The following is a 16234-nucleotide window of genomic DNA, read 5'->3' as shown; positions in this document are numbered from 1 at the left end:
TACTCTGCCCTCACTCTCAAGTTCAACCACCCTGGCCCACTGAGTACGCATGATAAATTATTTAACAGCATCTTTATTTTCATCAGCTTTTAATGTCTCCGTGCTTGACAGTCGGTATTACGACTGTAATCTCAGTCCCAATGAATTTATAGTTCTTTTTCATTCAACTTGTACTAACCTACTAGAGCTGGAGGCTCCTTTTAGGATTAAACAGACTAAGCCAGGGAAAGAGCTGTGATTGAACGATATTTGCCAACGCCCAGTTTTTAATCAAACCTCCTGTCAAATAATAGCCACAAACTTGACTTTCTTTTTAGTACTCTTAACTCTGTTTGTATGATGCCCTTATCTGCACTTTGTGAAAAATATCTCACATTTTTTTGAGAAGATTTCTGCTATCAGGTCTTCTCCCTCTAGTGCCTTAGATCACGCTGTCTCTCCTGTGTGCCCAGCTGTCTTTGAGAACTTTGAACAAGTGTCTCTCTCCTTTTTAACTGAAATAGTTCAGCATTTACTAACCTCTTATTGCCCACTAAACAACATACCACCCCGTCTCCTCAAGGATTTTAATACTCTTGGGCCATGTATTGTTGATCTAATCAAGCTGCTTTTAAACACACTGTCATACAGCCCCTCATCAAAAAGAGCCATTTGGACCCTTCTGTTCTCTCTAATTTCAGGCCTATTCCTAAACTCCCTTTTCTGTCAAAGTTTTTAGAGAAGGTTGTGTACACCCAACTACAGTCGTACCTAGATTTAAATGGCATCTCTGAGAAGTTTCAGTCTGTAGCACAGAAACAGTCCCTCTAAGAGTCTTTAATGACCTGCTTTTAACTCTTGATGCTGGTAATTCAGCGGTCCTCGTGCTCTTGGACCTGACTGTGGCTTTTGACGCTGCAGATCATAGGATTCTTCTGTCATGGCTTGAATCATGTGTGGGTATTAAAGGTACAGCCCTTAAACGGTTCCAGTCATATTTGTCAGACAGGAGTTTCTCTGTCCATTTAGGACAATATTCGTCATCTGTGTCCCCACTCAGTTTTGGGGTACCTCAGGGTTCTCTATTGGGTCCCATTGTCTTCTCTTTATAAATGCTTCCCTTGGTTTCCATTTTTCAAAAGCATAATATCTCCTTTCATTTCTTTGCAGATGACCTACAGATATATTTACCCTTACAATCTAACAGCCATGCTTCTATCCAGGCATGAGTGAACTGTCTTAGAGACGTTCAACCATGGTTGGAGATAAACTTCCTTAAATGTGCAATAGAAATAAACTTTGACTTGACTTGAATTGTCAAACAGCACATCAGCACAAACACCTCATACCAACTATGAAGTACAGTGGTTGAGGGGTGATGATTTGCGCTTGTTTTACAGCCACGGGACCTGGTCACCTTGCAGTCATCAAATCAAGCTTGTAAGGATCAAATAAGTGTTTATTATTACCTGATATCTTTTTCTCTTCATGCATTAGTGGAGGGAATATATCAGTGCACAAGAAACCTGATTTTAATATCAAAATATTTATTTAAATTAATAAATTTCTCTACAGCAATGAATAATATGTGTAAAAATGTTGGAGAAGCAGAAAAGTTGTCACATTTTAATTAAGTTACATTTCAGAGAGTTTGAACACTTGCAAAGAAAGCTGTGCGCTCACTAGGCAGACAAATAAAAGCAAAATAATAAAAAAAATTTTTTTTTGCACTAAGTAATCAATCATTCCTGTAAAAGTCAATGAGGAGTCAAAATGTTAGAAACCATTAGATAACCAGACAAACGTGCACTAAAGATAAACAGCACCCGTACACAATCACTCAGCAGATTTGACAGTAAAAGCTTTTGATACATGTTTTAAAAATGAAATAAATTAACTATGAAGCTTTGAACATTACAGCAACAAATGTACATAATACTGTAAATATCTGATTATTGTTTAGAGCTGCACTGCTAGTACAACTTTATTGTGAAAAAATAACTTTATCATCAAATTGACCACTAACCTGTACTGACCACCTGTACAAAAAGTGCTTGAGAAAAAAAGTTCATGTCATTTTAAAGTCTTATGACACGGTGCAGGTGGAGGACTTGGGTGGCTGCTCCAGGATGGACTCACGGCGCAGGTCGTTGGGCAAAGTGCCACCCGGGCCCCAGAGTGTGAGCTCGCTGTAGATCCCGGTCTCGATCATCTCCTCCTGCCAGGGGATGGGGATGTTCCCTGAGGCAAACTCATCGAAAAACTCCTTGTCCTTGTCTTCCAGCTGCACACCTTTTACTGTGGAGAAGGCCCCGACATTGTCGAGGTCCTTGGCATAAACTGTCTTGGAGTCCGGGACAAAAGGAGGCGTAAGGATCCCTGTGCAGACACAACGAAAAAAGATGGACATGTGAAGATCAGTGTTCTTATTCCTTTCTACTTTTTACTTTTTTTTTTTTTTCATAACGTGACACGTCAGCTTTATCAAGATTAAAAAACTCTTGTATGAGATGACAATAAAACTTTAGCTGAATGAAGTCTGAGTGAGTGTTTCTACAGCACAAAGAAAAAACACAAAATGATCACATCAAGAATATTATATAAACCTTATTTCAATCATTAAATGAGTGAGCAGAAAGCAAATCAAGTTCTTCAAACTGCACACACAAACATGTTTTAATGCACTGTGACAAAAGCGGATAAAATGACTGGGAAACTGCATGGTTACTTGCTTGTTTCTGACTGACCTGCATTCAGTTTCCTCCAGGTAATCTCACTAAAGAAAGGGTGCGCTCTCAGCTCATCACATGACCCATTCTTGAAGCCAAGCCTCTTGTCGACCTCTTTGCACAGCAGGCCCTCACAGATGGACCGGGCATTTTCACTAAATTTCTCAGGATAAGTTACAAGATCATTCAAAATCCGCTTCTTCACCACCTTGTTCTCCACCTTGAACATAAAAAAAAAAAAAAAAAATGAGGTGAATAAAAACCTCCTTGCCACATGTGTCCAGATCTTATACATTTTTCTCTTCTTGTTAATGTAGCTGAAATTTAAGTATCTGTTATTTACTATTAATTGACAGTAGTGGTCCTATACTACAGTTGCTGTGCCTCAGACCCCTTAATTTTATAAATTGTTTTAATAAAAAAGGGAAGCAACTAAGCCAGAGTCTTCTAAGCCAGCAAATTCTTCTTTATTTTCCAATTATAAATCACATAAATAAAACGTTTCCTCTGGTCACCCATGCCCACCTGCAGCGGTTTATATAATTACTGAAAAACAGGTTTTCAAGATGTCTTTTTTCAGGTAATGACAAATCACATTCTGCTTCCATGTGGGTGCTAAACTGGCCTCTCTGCAGTATAAACCTGTCAGGTATCCAATACATCTGACTCATAAGGAGGCACCAAACTGTTGAAATTCCACATCAAGCGACAATGGGAAAATATCTAAATGTTCACAGTGAGTTAGGTAAGCCCTGCTCCAACTTTTGTGACATGTTGCTGGCATCAAAGTAGCAATCAATAATGAATGTATGTTTCTCAAAAAATAAAATCAAATTTCTTAGTTTTAACATTTATTATCTTGTCTCTTTACTAGAATATATAAAATTTAAACATAACTTCTATTTGTATAACATAACTTTCTATTTGTTAAAATGTGAACATTTTAAATCACATCTAATATGTTGACATTTAGCAATATACTAACATGCAAATACAGTATAATATAAAATTCTACTCTTTGTTTCACAGTAGAGTCAGCCAAAAGTTCAGTGACTTGACTTTAGTGCAGTATTTAATTCAGCAGTTTACAACATTTTGACTGAGAAGCTGCAGCACTGGGTTGGTATACCTGGAACAGCTCTGCTGTAGTTTAAGTTATACCTGACCAATTGAAAATTGTTGTCACTGGTAACCACAGCGCTCCTTACTCTGCACTGAATTGTGGAGTCCCTCAGGGATCTGTACTGGGACCTATTCTTTTTTCATTATATATGGTACCTCTTTGGCCACATTACACAGAGAAATAACATTCTGTTTCACTGCTATGCTGACGACACCCAGCTCTATCTCCCAGTAAATCCACTGATTCAACAAACCTCTCCAACCTTTAAGGTTGGAACCTCTGTTTTTTTGTTTTCTGTCCAACTGACAAGAAATGGATGCGTGCAAAATGTTTTAAATTAAACTCAGGTAAAACAGATATTCCCATCAGTGGTTCAGAAAAGCTGCATCCCAGCTTTAAGTCCTCCCTTAATCCTTTTTGTGTTCATGTGAAATCAGCTGTCAGCTCGTCTGATCAGCGTCTTCTTTTAAATCACTGCTAAAGACTCATTTAACTTGTAAGAATTTTTTGTAAATTTGATATTTAGACATTCTTAACTCCATCTTATCTTTTAACTTCTAGATCTTTATGTTACTTTTAATCTTAATGAAATCATATTCCATTTTATTGTTATTCTTATTTTGACATTGCACTTGAGTCTTGCAGTGCCTGTTTTAATTGATTTATAAATTGTTTTATAATTTCCTCCTAGTTTATTTTTTCATTCTGTATTTATGGGACGCACTTTGTAACACTGGTTTTGTGCTATACAAATAAACTTTATTATCATATGATTGTTATAAAATCCGTATTGTTACTTAGATTTTTTTTTTTTTAAGTTGGATTTGGCATCACAAGTCTACAAGGACAAACATAAAAAATGCAGCTAGAAGATCAAACGGTAAATTCAAAAACTGCTTTAAATGGGAGTTGAGAAAAGGAAAAAAAAAAAGAAACAAGGTCACGCATTTAATCACAGTACATCTACCTTCTCTCCTCGGGTCCTGAAGGGTCCCTTAGCAGCCAGAAACTCATACAGAGTGACTCCCAAAGTGAAATAATCCACTGAGTAATCATATTCCTCACCTTTCAGCAGCTCTGGAGCCATGAAACCTGCAGGTGACACCAAGGAGGTTATAACTCTTCAGATAGAGGGTGGATGAAAAGGACCAGGATTGCTAAATATCCTCCACTACCAGTGGATGAGTAGCTCACAATGCACTACTACATCCACAGTTCTATATTTCCTGAGTTTTTCTGCTTTAAATCTATAGTACACTTCACTGGGGACATTTCTGCTTTCCTTACTTCAATGGAGGAATTCACAACATTGAGCTAACCAACTTATATACAGCCCAACCCAGCTGTGAAGCTTTTTGATTAGCCCCAAAATATTTCCTATGATTCCTTATTCCCAAAAATAATTCTAACATTCTGTATTTTGTTTTCATCCATTTGTTGATCAAAAGTCGTATACAAATAAACTTGCATTGCCTTTCTTAAAAAGAAGTACACTTAACTACAAACAAGTGTAAAACAAATGATGAGAAGTTGTTTTATGTTTTATTGTATATTAGTATATGGCAAGGTAAATGTCACATATTAAGAACAGAGCGGGGAAGCTAAACACTGTGAGTTTATTTATTTTTTCCATTTTTCTTTGGTGTACCTGGAGTCCCAGCGTAGCCCTTGATTTTAAACTGATCATCAGCCAGCTCCACAGCCAGACCAAGGTCAGAGATACGGACGTTACCTGTGAGAGCAAACAGCAGGCTAATGTCAACGTCACAGATATGATAAGTGACTTGGACTCTTTAACCTGCAGGAGTGTGATAACCCAAAGATTTCCCTGTGTTAGCTGTATTGTGTGTAATGAATGTTTGAAGTGTGTGTGTGTGTGTGTGTGTGTGTGTGTGTGTGTCAGGAGGCCAAGATTGGACCGTTTTAAGTCAAGGTGAAGAGCTGTAATTTTACTGCAGTACAACAAGCTCCAAAGAGCAGCTCCAACAAGATTTTTGTCATTATTTTGAGAAACACACCCATCCATCCATTCGCTTCCGCTTATCCTGTTCAGGGTTGCGGGGGGGCTGGAGCCTGTCCCAGCTGTCATAGGGCGAGAGGCAGGGTACACCCTGAACAGGTCGCCAGCCTGTCACAGGGCCAAGAGAAACACACCAATCAAGCAAATTGATAAATTTGGCCAAAATGTGACGACTAGATTCAAGTCAAAGCTGCAGCCCTTTCGGGGCATTCCTGGTCTGCATTGGTCAGTATCTATCAAAAGTGGTCCAAAGAAGGAACGGTGGTGAACCAGTGACAGGGTCATGGGCAGCCAAGGTTCACTGATGCATGTGGGGAGTTAAGGCTGGTCACCTGGCACCAGCACCAGTATGCACTATGTGAAGAAGGCAAGCCGGCGGATGCAGAGTGATGCTTTAGGCAATGTTCTGCTGGGAAACCTTGTGTCCTGCCATCCATGTGGATGTTATTCTGACATGTACCACCTACTTAAGCATTGCTGCAGAGAATGTACATCCTTTCGTGGAAACAGTATTCCCAGATGGGCTGTGGCCTCTTTCAGCAGGATAATGCGCCCTGCCTGAAGCAAAAATGGTTCAGGAATGGTTTGAAAATCATAACGAGTTTGACGTGCTGACTTGACCTCCAAATTCCCCTGATGTCAAGCCAATAGAGCATCTGTAGGAGGTGCTGGACAAACAAGTCAGATGCATGAAGGTCTCACCTCACACCTTACAGGACTTAAAAGATCTGCTGCTAACATCTTGGTGCCAGATACCACAGCACACCTTCAGGGGTGTAGTGGAGTCCATGCCTCTATGGATCAGGGCTGTTTTGGCAGCAAAAGGTGGACCAACACAATATTAATCAGGTGGTGTTAATGTTATGGTGTTATGCTGTTTTGAGCAATATGTCGAAATTAACTATAATTTCTATGCTGACAGAGTCTCACCAACTGTGCATGCAGTCAAATTCCAAACCTTTGTTAACTGGGTCCTAAAATATACTATTATTTTTTCCTGTTGTGGAATTCTCTTAGATTTCAAATCAGGATTCTTTGAGTCCTGTGTGTGTCTGTCTATAACTGGCAGAGACTATAAGTGATGTATGATGAAAATAGGTTTCACATGAGTGTTTATAAATTGATTAAAAGGTGACATCCACAAACCTGCAGTTAACATGCTGCATAATTGACTGTTGACCTCATATTACCATTTCTTTAATGTTTAAATCAAAGTGTGCACACGAGTCACGTGTCTTTAAAACTCGACTCCAAGCACTGCAGACTAGGTGGTTATCTTGTAGTCATCCTGTTCACAAGTTCTGACCTTGATTATCCAGCAGCACGTTCTCTGGTTTGAGGTCTCTGTAGATGATCCTCTTCTGGTGGAGGTGCTCCAGGCCCTGGATGATCTGAGCAGCATAGTAGCAGGCCCGTGGCTCTTCAAACCCTGGGTTGTTCTCATCCACATTATAGATGTGGTACCTATTGTCATTAGAGGAATGTTGTAGGGTCATCCAAAGCATAATCCCTATATCAAAATAATAATTCTTGGTATTTAGGTTGCAAGTGTCTAAATTACCCCTACGAGTCTGAAAAGGTGTAGGATGGAAGGACAAACAGAAAAAAAAATAGTGACCGCAGGAGAGCTAACCTCAGGTCTCCGCCGTTCATGATGGTCATGACCAGACACAGCTCTGTTTTTGTCTGGAAGGCGTACGCCAAAGAGACGATGAACCTGCTGTGAACTCGAGCCAGAATCCTTTTCTCCACTATTGCACCCTGCAGGCAGGAGAGGACAGCAGACATGAGAAACACTGTCATTAACATCTCTGTCTCTGCACGTCAGACTGTAGCAGAACACACATTTCCAGTTGCACCAGATTTTTAACTTCAGCTGCTTTATAACGTTCTCATCTGCCTTCAGCAAACATCGCAAGCGTTGTGTTGTTATTTCTGTTTTGACAACTGAGGGGAAAACAGGACAGTCCACTCCCGGTCCGCTCCATTTATAAACATGACGGGATTGGAACTTTATGCTATAAGGAGATCAAAATGTATTAATGCTGAGAGGACTAATCATATAAGCCTGAGGTGCTCGTCTGTACGGCCCCATCTAGATACCAACTGTTTAGACAGGGGGATTGGACAGCGACTGCAGAACCACATGGAAACTGGATCACAAAGGATCCTGTATTTAAACTACTGGAAAAACTGTACTGTATAATATCACTGGGTCTTCTGCAGCTCTAATGGAACTAACTGAAACCTCATGTTACAGCTGCCAGAATTGTCCCTCAGTCGCTCACAAGACACTACTAGTTATGAGGTGACTCTTTACCTCATAGCCTTTTCTCTTCTTCAGCCTCTTTTTGTTGAGCTTTTTGCAGGCGTACAGTTTCCCCGTCCCCTTCATCTGACAGGCAAACACTTCCCCAAAACCTCCTTTCCCCAGTACACGAAAATCCAAGAACCAATCATCTCCCATGGGCTGCATCTCCAGCCACTTCCACTGCAGAAACCTCTTCAGGTACATACTTTCCAAGAAGAAGGTGTAGGGCACTTCCTTGAGGAAGTCCATCACATTGTCCGTGGTCTCATTGAAAAGATCCTCAGAAGCCTGTTGGTGTTTTTCTTTGACCTTTGTGATGCCATTTTCTGGCAGAAAGGGGCAGTAATACTTAGCATCAGGCTCCATATAACGCGATATGATCTTGCTCGCTTTGTTGACTCTATCTTCATCCTCAGCGTTATTGTACTCCTCGATGTCTTTCCACAGACGGCAGGGGCCTTTATACTCATTGTTGGACTCTAGAAACTCCTGAAAAAGACGTTTGCCGATGGGCTGCTCCACACAGACCGTCTGGAAGCCCAGATCTAAAGTCTCCCGCAGACCCTCGCACACTGTGATGTGCGGCAGCTTCAAGCGGGAGTGGTACTTCTTGTCTCGGTTGGCTGCGGGGTTGGCAGTGCCATCAAAGCTTCCACGGGCTGAGATGTAGGCAGAGTTTGCCACAACTGTTGTCAAGCCTCCAATATCCATGGTGACACGGTGGATAAGAGAAGAAGAGGGAAGGATAAAGAGATGCAGCAAAAGATACAAAAAAAAAAAACGGTGTCACAGTGAAGCAGAAGTGGAGGTGAAGGTCTGGAAATGAGAACCAAGATGTGGAAATTGCAAAATGCAGAAGAAAGTTGTAGAGATGTGAGTGATCTGAAGTGATTCAGAAGCAGCGCGTGTCACACGTGAGCATCTGCTCACTGCACAGCTACAAAGTGACTTCCCTCAGCGACACCGGCAGTCTCTTCTCTTCCTCTCACACATGCACACGCACATGTAGATCTACCTGACTCATCACCTTTCCTCAAAGACACTTAGCCACACTGAATCTCTGTAATGCTTTATCCCATGCCAGACCATGTGCACTGTGGACGGAAACAAAGTGTGATGACAAACAAAGTCAAGGAACGTGATGCAGAGTAGAGGCAGAATATGAAAGACAACAAATAGAGGCAAATGAGGGGAAAAGATCTATGTATAGTTACATATTTATATAAATGTATTTATTTATATAAAAAGTGAATTAAAAATGTTACAGGAGGTGGATAGTTTCTGATATTACTCATTACTCTGACCTAAATTTACTGCTCTTGTATTGAAGTTTGTGTCTCAGTGGCAAGTGGGTCACATATTGGCATAAGCTCTTTACATATGACTGGATAGTATTAACAATTTATAGCCAACAGCCTGTGTTGTTTAGGTTTTTTAATCAATTTTTCAAGGAAATACATCACTTTCTCTTGTATTTCGATGAGAGTGAAGACAGGCTTCTAGCCAGGAAAATTTCACAGACAACCTGGGGGGAGGGGGGGCCCCCGTGGGATTTTCTGGTTTTTAAGTGGGTCGCAGCACTCTTCACTTTGGGAACCACTGCCTTAACCCAGCAGCAGGACTGGTGTCTGCTCCTTTGTCCAAGGAGGAACAGGTTGAGCACTACCAAAGCCCTACAAAATGACCTCCAGCAGGCCACTGGTGTGAATGTCTGTGACCAAACAATCAGAAACAGACTTCATGAGGTGGCCTGAGGGCCCGACATCCTCTAGTGGGCCCTGTGTTCACTACCTGGCACCATGGAGCCCAACTGGCATTTGCCATAGAATACCAGAATTGGCAGGTTCACCACTGGTGCCCTGTGCTTTTCACATTTGAGAGAAGGTTCACCTTGAGCACATGTGACATGAAAGGATTTGAAGAAGCTGTGGAAAATGTTATGCTGCCTGTAACATCGTTCAGCATGACTGGTTTGGTGTTGGGTCAGTGATGGTCTGGGGAGGCATATCCATGGAGGGATACACAGACCTCTGCAGGCAACAGCACCCTGACTGCCATTAGGTACCAGAATGACATCCTTGAACCCACTGTGAGACCCTATGCTGGCACAGTGGGTCCTGGGTTCCTCCTGGCACACAACAATGCCCGGCCTCACGTAATGAGAGTATGCAGGTAGTTCCTGGAGGATGAAACAATTGATATCACTGACTGGCCCCCCACACTCACCAGACCCAAATCCCACAGAACACCTCTGGGACATTATGTTTCGGTCCATCTGATGCTGCCAAGTTGAAACTCAGACTGTCCAGGAGCTCAGTGATGCGTTGGTCCAGACCTGGGAGGAGATTCGCTTTCAGCTTCAATTTTCAATTTATTTCGATCATGTAAACAATATATAGAAAGTTATTTCAGACAAAGCAAGTGATTCTGGGAACACTGGGAACCTCTGATGAGAAATTTTCAAAATGTCTTTGAACTTTCCTTAGACCAACATTAATCAGCTTAAGTGATTAATGGTCTAATTTGTAAGAGTATCTACTCCCTGGAGGGTTTGTGCTTTTGTACATTAAAACTAGTAGGATATTGCAAAGGCCACATGTAGTCCTCCAACTGGATAGTTATTAGCAACCAACCTGCCACCTTTTCAAGGTGATTCTGGATTTTATCCAGCGAAGTAAGGTCATCATTGCTAATGAAGGAAGTTTACCTGCTCCTGCACTGGCCTACCTTATCTTGGCCTCATAAATACAGAATGAGCGATAACACACATCAGACTGCAGACAGACTGTAAGGGCAGAAGAGAATGAGACTGGGTGCAAGACATTAGCACAAAGCTGAAAGGGCCTCAATAGATTTGGAGAGGGACGAGAGAGGGCAGAAATAAAAATTACTCACTGTGTCTTTACTGAGTTGAGTGAAGGAAAGAGAAAGGTTTGCTGTGAAGCTTCAACATGGCCACTCTGAAGGAAAAGAGGACTTGTGGGCAGCGATGTGAAGACTTTGGCCACTTTGTCTGGAACTCAGAAAATGGGACGTTTATGGGAAGAACACCAAAGAAATGGGGTAAAAAGGAAATAACTTTATTAACCTGTCCTGCATTAAATAAACCAAAAATAATATTTTTGCAACATTTCATTGGAGGTATTTGTCATATTCAGTCAAGTCTACTGGTTAAAAATGGCTATAATAACCTTAGAGGTGGTATTGTTTCATTTTGAATTGTTGATAACTGATGCCTTAGGACACTTTAAATTTGTGGGTTAAATCAACAGATAAGACACCAGGCATCACTAATCACATGAATTAAGGCTCAAATACACTAAGAACCTCCATGATTTTGATTAGTAGCACGTGCTGACATACCTTTCTCTATGTCTTGCTGCTGAAATCGAGACTCGTCAGACTGGGGATCTTCTATAGTCCAATTTTGCCTGTGCAAATTGTAGCCTCAGTTTCCTGTTTTGAGAGGATTGGCAACCGCTGTGGTTTTCTACTTCAAGGTTTGATGTGTTGTGCTTTCAGAGATGCTCTTCTGCATAGTTTGGCTGTAACAAGTAGTTATTTAAGTTACTGTTGCCTTTCTATCAGCTGGAAGTAGTCTGGCCTTTCTCCTCTGCTCTCTGGGATCAACAAGGCATTTTCACCCAAAGATCTGCCGCTCACTGGATGTTTCCTCTTTTTCAGACCATTCTCTGTAAACCGTAGAGATGGTTGTCTGTGAAAATCCTAGTAGATCAGCACTTTCTGAAATACTCAACCAGCCCATCTGGCACCAACAACCATGTCACGTTCAAAGTCACTTAAATCACCTTTCTTCCCCATTATGATGCTTGATTTGAACTTAGGGTGGTAGGAACCATGTCTACGTGCAATGAGTCGCTGCTGTGTGATTGGCTGATCAGGTGTACATAATGAACTGGCCAGTGAGTTCATATTGTTACTGAACTTTAAAGAAACAAAAATTGTGCAGCTTCTGTCAGTGACGAGTTTCACGTGAGGTATAAAAGGCCTCCGTCTCAGTCACATGTCACGTACTCTCACAGCAGAGCGAGATAAGTGGTGATAAGTTTTGTGCCCCCCCCCTCTGTCTGACCTTACAGTCAGATTAAATTCAGTTTGTACCAGCAGAGGTCACCTTGACCTCTGTGTTTTCACATTAGGTAGAACTGCCTTGTTAGTGTGTACTGTAAATATTCATTTTGCCCCTCTTATTTTCCAAGCTCGGGAGTGGAAAACATTGACAACTATGAAGAGAGAAATATTACAAAAATAAGAGGTGCTTTAAGACAAAATGTAGTGATGTGCCATTAAAGATGTAACCATAAAGGTGTGTTAATAAAAATCCTTCCTTTACAGTGTACATTAGTCTGTACTATGTGGCCTTCTACGTTATCATGACGGGTCTCTTTTCTTTGGCAATCTGGGTCCTCATGTACACCTTGAGTCCCTACAGTCCTGACTACCATGACCGACTACAATCACCGGGTAAGACAACTAGATTAAAAAAAAACAAAAAACAAAATCACAAATCACACCTCCGTGCCTCATAAGCAACTTTCTGTTTTCTCACTCAGGGGTGATGGTGTGGCCGAACACATATGGAGAGGAAGACGTTGAAATCTCCTACAACACGTCAGACAAGGCGAACTGGATGAAGATGTCCCACATCCTTCATGAGTTCCTGGAGCGTGAGTGTTTCTATACATTATTTACTCGGCATTATCTAATATTTAACGTGCTCATATGGCAAACAAAAAGCCGTCTGGCTCTGTTTTCACTCCTGCCTTTTAGCCTACAACGACACCAAGCAGCTGGAGTGTAACAGCTATAACTGCACCAAGGGGAAGTACTTCTTCCAGAACACCTTCTCTGCCCCTCACCACACCAAGTGGGCATGCCCCTTCAAGCAGAGCATGCTTGGAGCGTGCTCTGGAATTGAGGATCCGACGTTTGGCTACAACTGCACCATGCCTTGCGTCATCATCAAGATGAACAGGGTATGTTTGGTTGAAATGTATCAGTACGGGGATCTCTCAGCTGGAAATGCAATCTCACCAAATAACCATAACTAAGCATAAATGTTGTGTTTTGTCTGCAGATTATTAACTTTTTGCCTTCAAATCACACTGACCTGCCCCCATATGTCAACTGCACTATACTGGTGAGCTGCACATTTAAAATGTTATACATTTTATTCAGGGAGGCTCCATTGAGACAGTATTATATTTGAATAAAGAAGGAAGTGTAGGGTGACGATGTACTCTGGAACACTGAAAACACATGATTCTGCACATTTCCCACGCTGCACAACTCTTTTCATTTCAAAGAGTTTGAACCTTGAAGATGTTCTAACAACAGACTTCACAAAATAAGTCAAGTGGCTCTTTCAACTAAATAAAACTCTGTTTATAGGATGGACAAGATAGTGTGGCCAAAATAGAGTATTTCCCAGATCATGGAATTATGGATCTCTCCTACTTCCCATACTACGGAAATCTAGCACAGGTAAGCAAAAAATAAAATAAAATAAAATAAAATAAACAAATCAGATTGAGAAAAAAAACAAAGGAATGCTACTCGTGTCTGTATATATATATCTTTTTAGCACAAAGACATAAAAAGGGTGAAACACCAGCCCGGATCTATACAGGAAAAAATAAAACTGTTCAGTGTTGCTAAAATTAGAAACATCCTGTCTCAGCATAGCATTTGTTACTTCTAACACTCCCTTGGGTTTCTGAATGTGTATTGGGGATTGGTGGATCACTGGAGCTTTTATATTGTTGTAGGTTCTTTAACCATTATATTTAGTACATTGAGATAAGTTCTTAGGTTTTATTTATGGGGCACTAAATCATAACTGCCATCAGGACCTGGCACATTTTTTATGTTTAGTACCCGTGTTCTTACGCCGCACTTGCCTAAAGAACCATCACTCTGGACTTTATCATGATATCCTAAGAAAATGGAAATAAAAATAAACCAAGCACACATCAGTAACCAACACTCTGCCTCTTTCTTTCTTTTTTCCAGCCTACTTATATCAACCCACTGGTGGCCGTTCGGTTCAGCCTGGTCGGAGAGAAGCAAGCCAAGATCCAGTGCAGAGTGGTCTCTGACAAGATCAGCTACGAAAACATCCATGACCCCTACGAAGGGAAAGTCATCTTCTACCTCAAAGCAGTGAAATGAAACAAGTCAGACTGTCACAAAGTGTAACTACTCACCTGCCAGTATCAGATGTCTGTGGATCAATAGGGGCGATTATCAAACAACCTTTAAGCCACTTGTATTCAACTCAAACCAACAGTTCAGGTTTCCTTGTATTTCTCTGCACAGGTCTATAAATGTGAGTTTCCAAGTAATTCATTAAGTTCTTTGTTATGAAATAAACTGTAAGGGGGAAAATTAATCAATTATGACTTCAGGAAAAAGAAACGCATCAAAATTTGTCCTTAGAAACACTGGATAATGTATTTCAGCAACATAATGAAGTGTCTGAATAATAATGAATAAAACTAATGTGTGATTTTGACAATCAGAATGAGCAAAATCAGTGCCAACACTCCTGAATTATAAAAATCTGACAGTCAGCTGTGAAGTGTAACTGGCTGCCGTCTCCTTGGGATAATAGGATGATGACACTAGGGAGGTCTCTCAGAGATGTGCTGACTGCAGTCTTTGTAAGTTATCAGCTTACACAGTACAAGCATGTTCACATGCGCACACATACACAGACACACGGACACGTGTAGTAGTGTCTCATCCACGTTATTATTATTATTAAGGTTTTCTCAGGTCTTGCATATCCACTGTTGTTTCCTTGGAAAGGATCAATGTGCTTGGTGATGAGATGATGAATATTTTATCATGTGGACGGACACAGATTAACCGGTTCATTCATCTGTGCCTGTTTTTGGTTTCAGTGGAGACATTTCAGAAGGAAAGGTGGATGCAATAGATGCACATTATATCCTTGTAGAGCACATAAACTTATTTTTATCTTTGTCACCAATCTTAAATAGTTTCAACCTTTTAGAACCTCTATACTGAAGAACATTTTAACACAATAGCATCACACTGGCTGCACATCCATGATGTCATCTCCTGTTCCACTACATCCCAAAGGTGCTCTGTTGGACTGAGATCAGCTGAACGTGGAGGCCATTTGAGAACAGTGAACTCAGTGTCATGTTCAAGAAACCAGTTTGAGATGATTTGCGTTTAGTTAACTATGACAGCAGTTTCCAGGAGCCATCAGAAGACGGGTGCATTGTGGTCATAACGGGACAACAATCAGTATTGTTGATCAGCTGTGGAGGTAGGCTGTGGATTTTAAACAATGCTCAGTTGGTATGAAGGGGTCCAAAGTGTCACAAGAACACCCCCCCCCCCACACACACACACACACACACAGGGATCTATTGTCCAATTTTGCGTGTACAAACTGTAGCCTCAGCTTCCTGTTCTTGGCTAACAGTAGAGGGATCTGGTGCGGTCTTCTGCTGCTGTAGCCCATCAGCTTCAAATTGCAACATTATGTGAATTCAGAGATGCTGTTCTGTAACACTGGTAACAAGCGTTACTGTTATCAGCTGGAAGCAGTCTGGCCATTCTCCTCTGACCTCTGATATCAACAAGGCATTTTCACCCAGAGAGCTGACGCTCACTGGATACTTCCTTCATTTTTCAGACCTTTCTCTGTAAGCTCTAGAGATGGTTGTGTGGAAAAATTCCACTACCCCATTCTGATGGTCAGTCTGAACTTCAGCACGCTGTCTCGACCCCGTCTACATGCTTAAATGTATTAAGTTGCTGCTGTGTGATTGGGAGATTAGATATTTGCATTAATGAGCAACTGAACAGGTGTTCCTGACAAGGTTGCCGATCAGTGTATAGTTTCTCAGACATGTTCCTCATAAGCAGCTTTTTGTGTCTCTTCAGTGCAGCTTGAGTTAAGGGAATTATTTGCCATGTTTCCCAGTGAAATTACTGGATTATTAAAAACAAAGCAAACATGAGACCAAATAAATTCTTCTGTCATCTTCTTTTTAATAAATAAATGAATGAAT

General features: G+C 41.0%; 2 protein-coding genes across 2 annotated transcripts; one reads left to right on the top strand and one right to left on the bottom strand.

The window, feature by feature from the left end:
• Window positions 1-1506: 1506 nt before the first annotated feature.
• Window positions 1507-9116, bottom strand: grk1a (G protein-coupled receptor kinase 1 a). Its single transcript, XM_030722493.1, has 7 exons — window positions 8172-9116; window positions 7485-7612; window positions 7158-7315; window positions 5480-5563; window positions 4799-4923; window positions 2727-2928; window positions 1507-2358 (listed from the first exon to the last, which is right to left on the bottom strand). Exons 1-7 carry the CDS (start codon window positions 8871-8873, stop codon window positions 2066-2068), a joined length of 1692 nt encoding a protein of 563 aa, XP_030578353.1. The 5' UTR covers window positions 8874-9116; the 3' UTR covers window positions 1507-2065.
• Window positions 9117-11113: 1997 nt separating this feature from the next.
• On the top strand, window positions 11114-14354 carry LOC115778363 (potassium-transporting ATPase subunit beta). The gene is made up of 7 exons (XM_030726460.1): window positions 11114-11225; window positions 12519-12647; window positions 12737-12850; window positions 12954-13159; window positions 13261-13323; window positions 13575-13667; window positions 14196-14354. The coding sequence occupies exons 1-7, from the start codon at window positions 11114-11116 to the stop codon at window positions 14352-14354; spliced, it is 876 nt and encodes a 291-aa protein (XP_030582320.1).
• Window positions 14355-16234: the final 1880 nt, after the last annotated feature.

This window comes from Archocentrus centrarchus, chromosome 3 (assembly GCF_007364275.1).
Source record: "Archocentrus centrarchus isolate MPI-CPG fArcCen1 chromosome 3, fArcCen1, whole genome shotgun sequence".
Classification (NCBI taxonomy): Eukaryota; Metazoa; Chordata; class Actinopteri; order Cichliformes; family Cichlidae; genus Archocentrus; species Archocentrus centrarchus.
This window is presented reverse-complemented; position numbering and strand designations above follow the sequence as displayed.

Coding starts and splice junctions, on each gene's coding strand:
- LOC115778363 (XM_030726460.1), top strand. CDS start 11,114: ATGGCCACTCTGAAGGAAAAGAGGACTTGTGGGCAGCGATGTGAAGAC. Junction 11,226..12,518: donor AAGAACACCAAAGAAATGGG/GTAAAAAGGAAA, acceptor CTTCCTTTACAG/TGTACATTAGTCTGTACTAT. Junction 12,851..12,953: donor CCTTCATGAGTTCCTGGAGC/GTGAGTGTTTCT, acceptor CCTGCCTTTTAG/CCTACAACGACACCAAGCAG.
- grk1a (XM_030722493.1), bottom strand. CDS start 8,873: ATGGATATTGGAGGCTTGACAACAGTTGTGGCAAACTCTGCCTACATC. Junction 5,564..7,157: donor CGTGCTGCTGGATAATCAAG/GTCAGAACTTGT, acceptor TTGCTCTCACAG/GTAACGTCCGTATCTCTGAC. Junction 2,359..2,726: donor CTGGAGGAAACTGAATGCAG/GTCAGTCAGAAA, acceptor GTGTCTGCACAG/GGATCCTTACGCCTCCTTTT.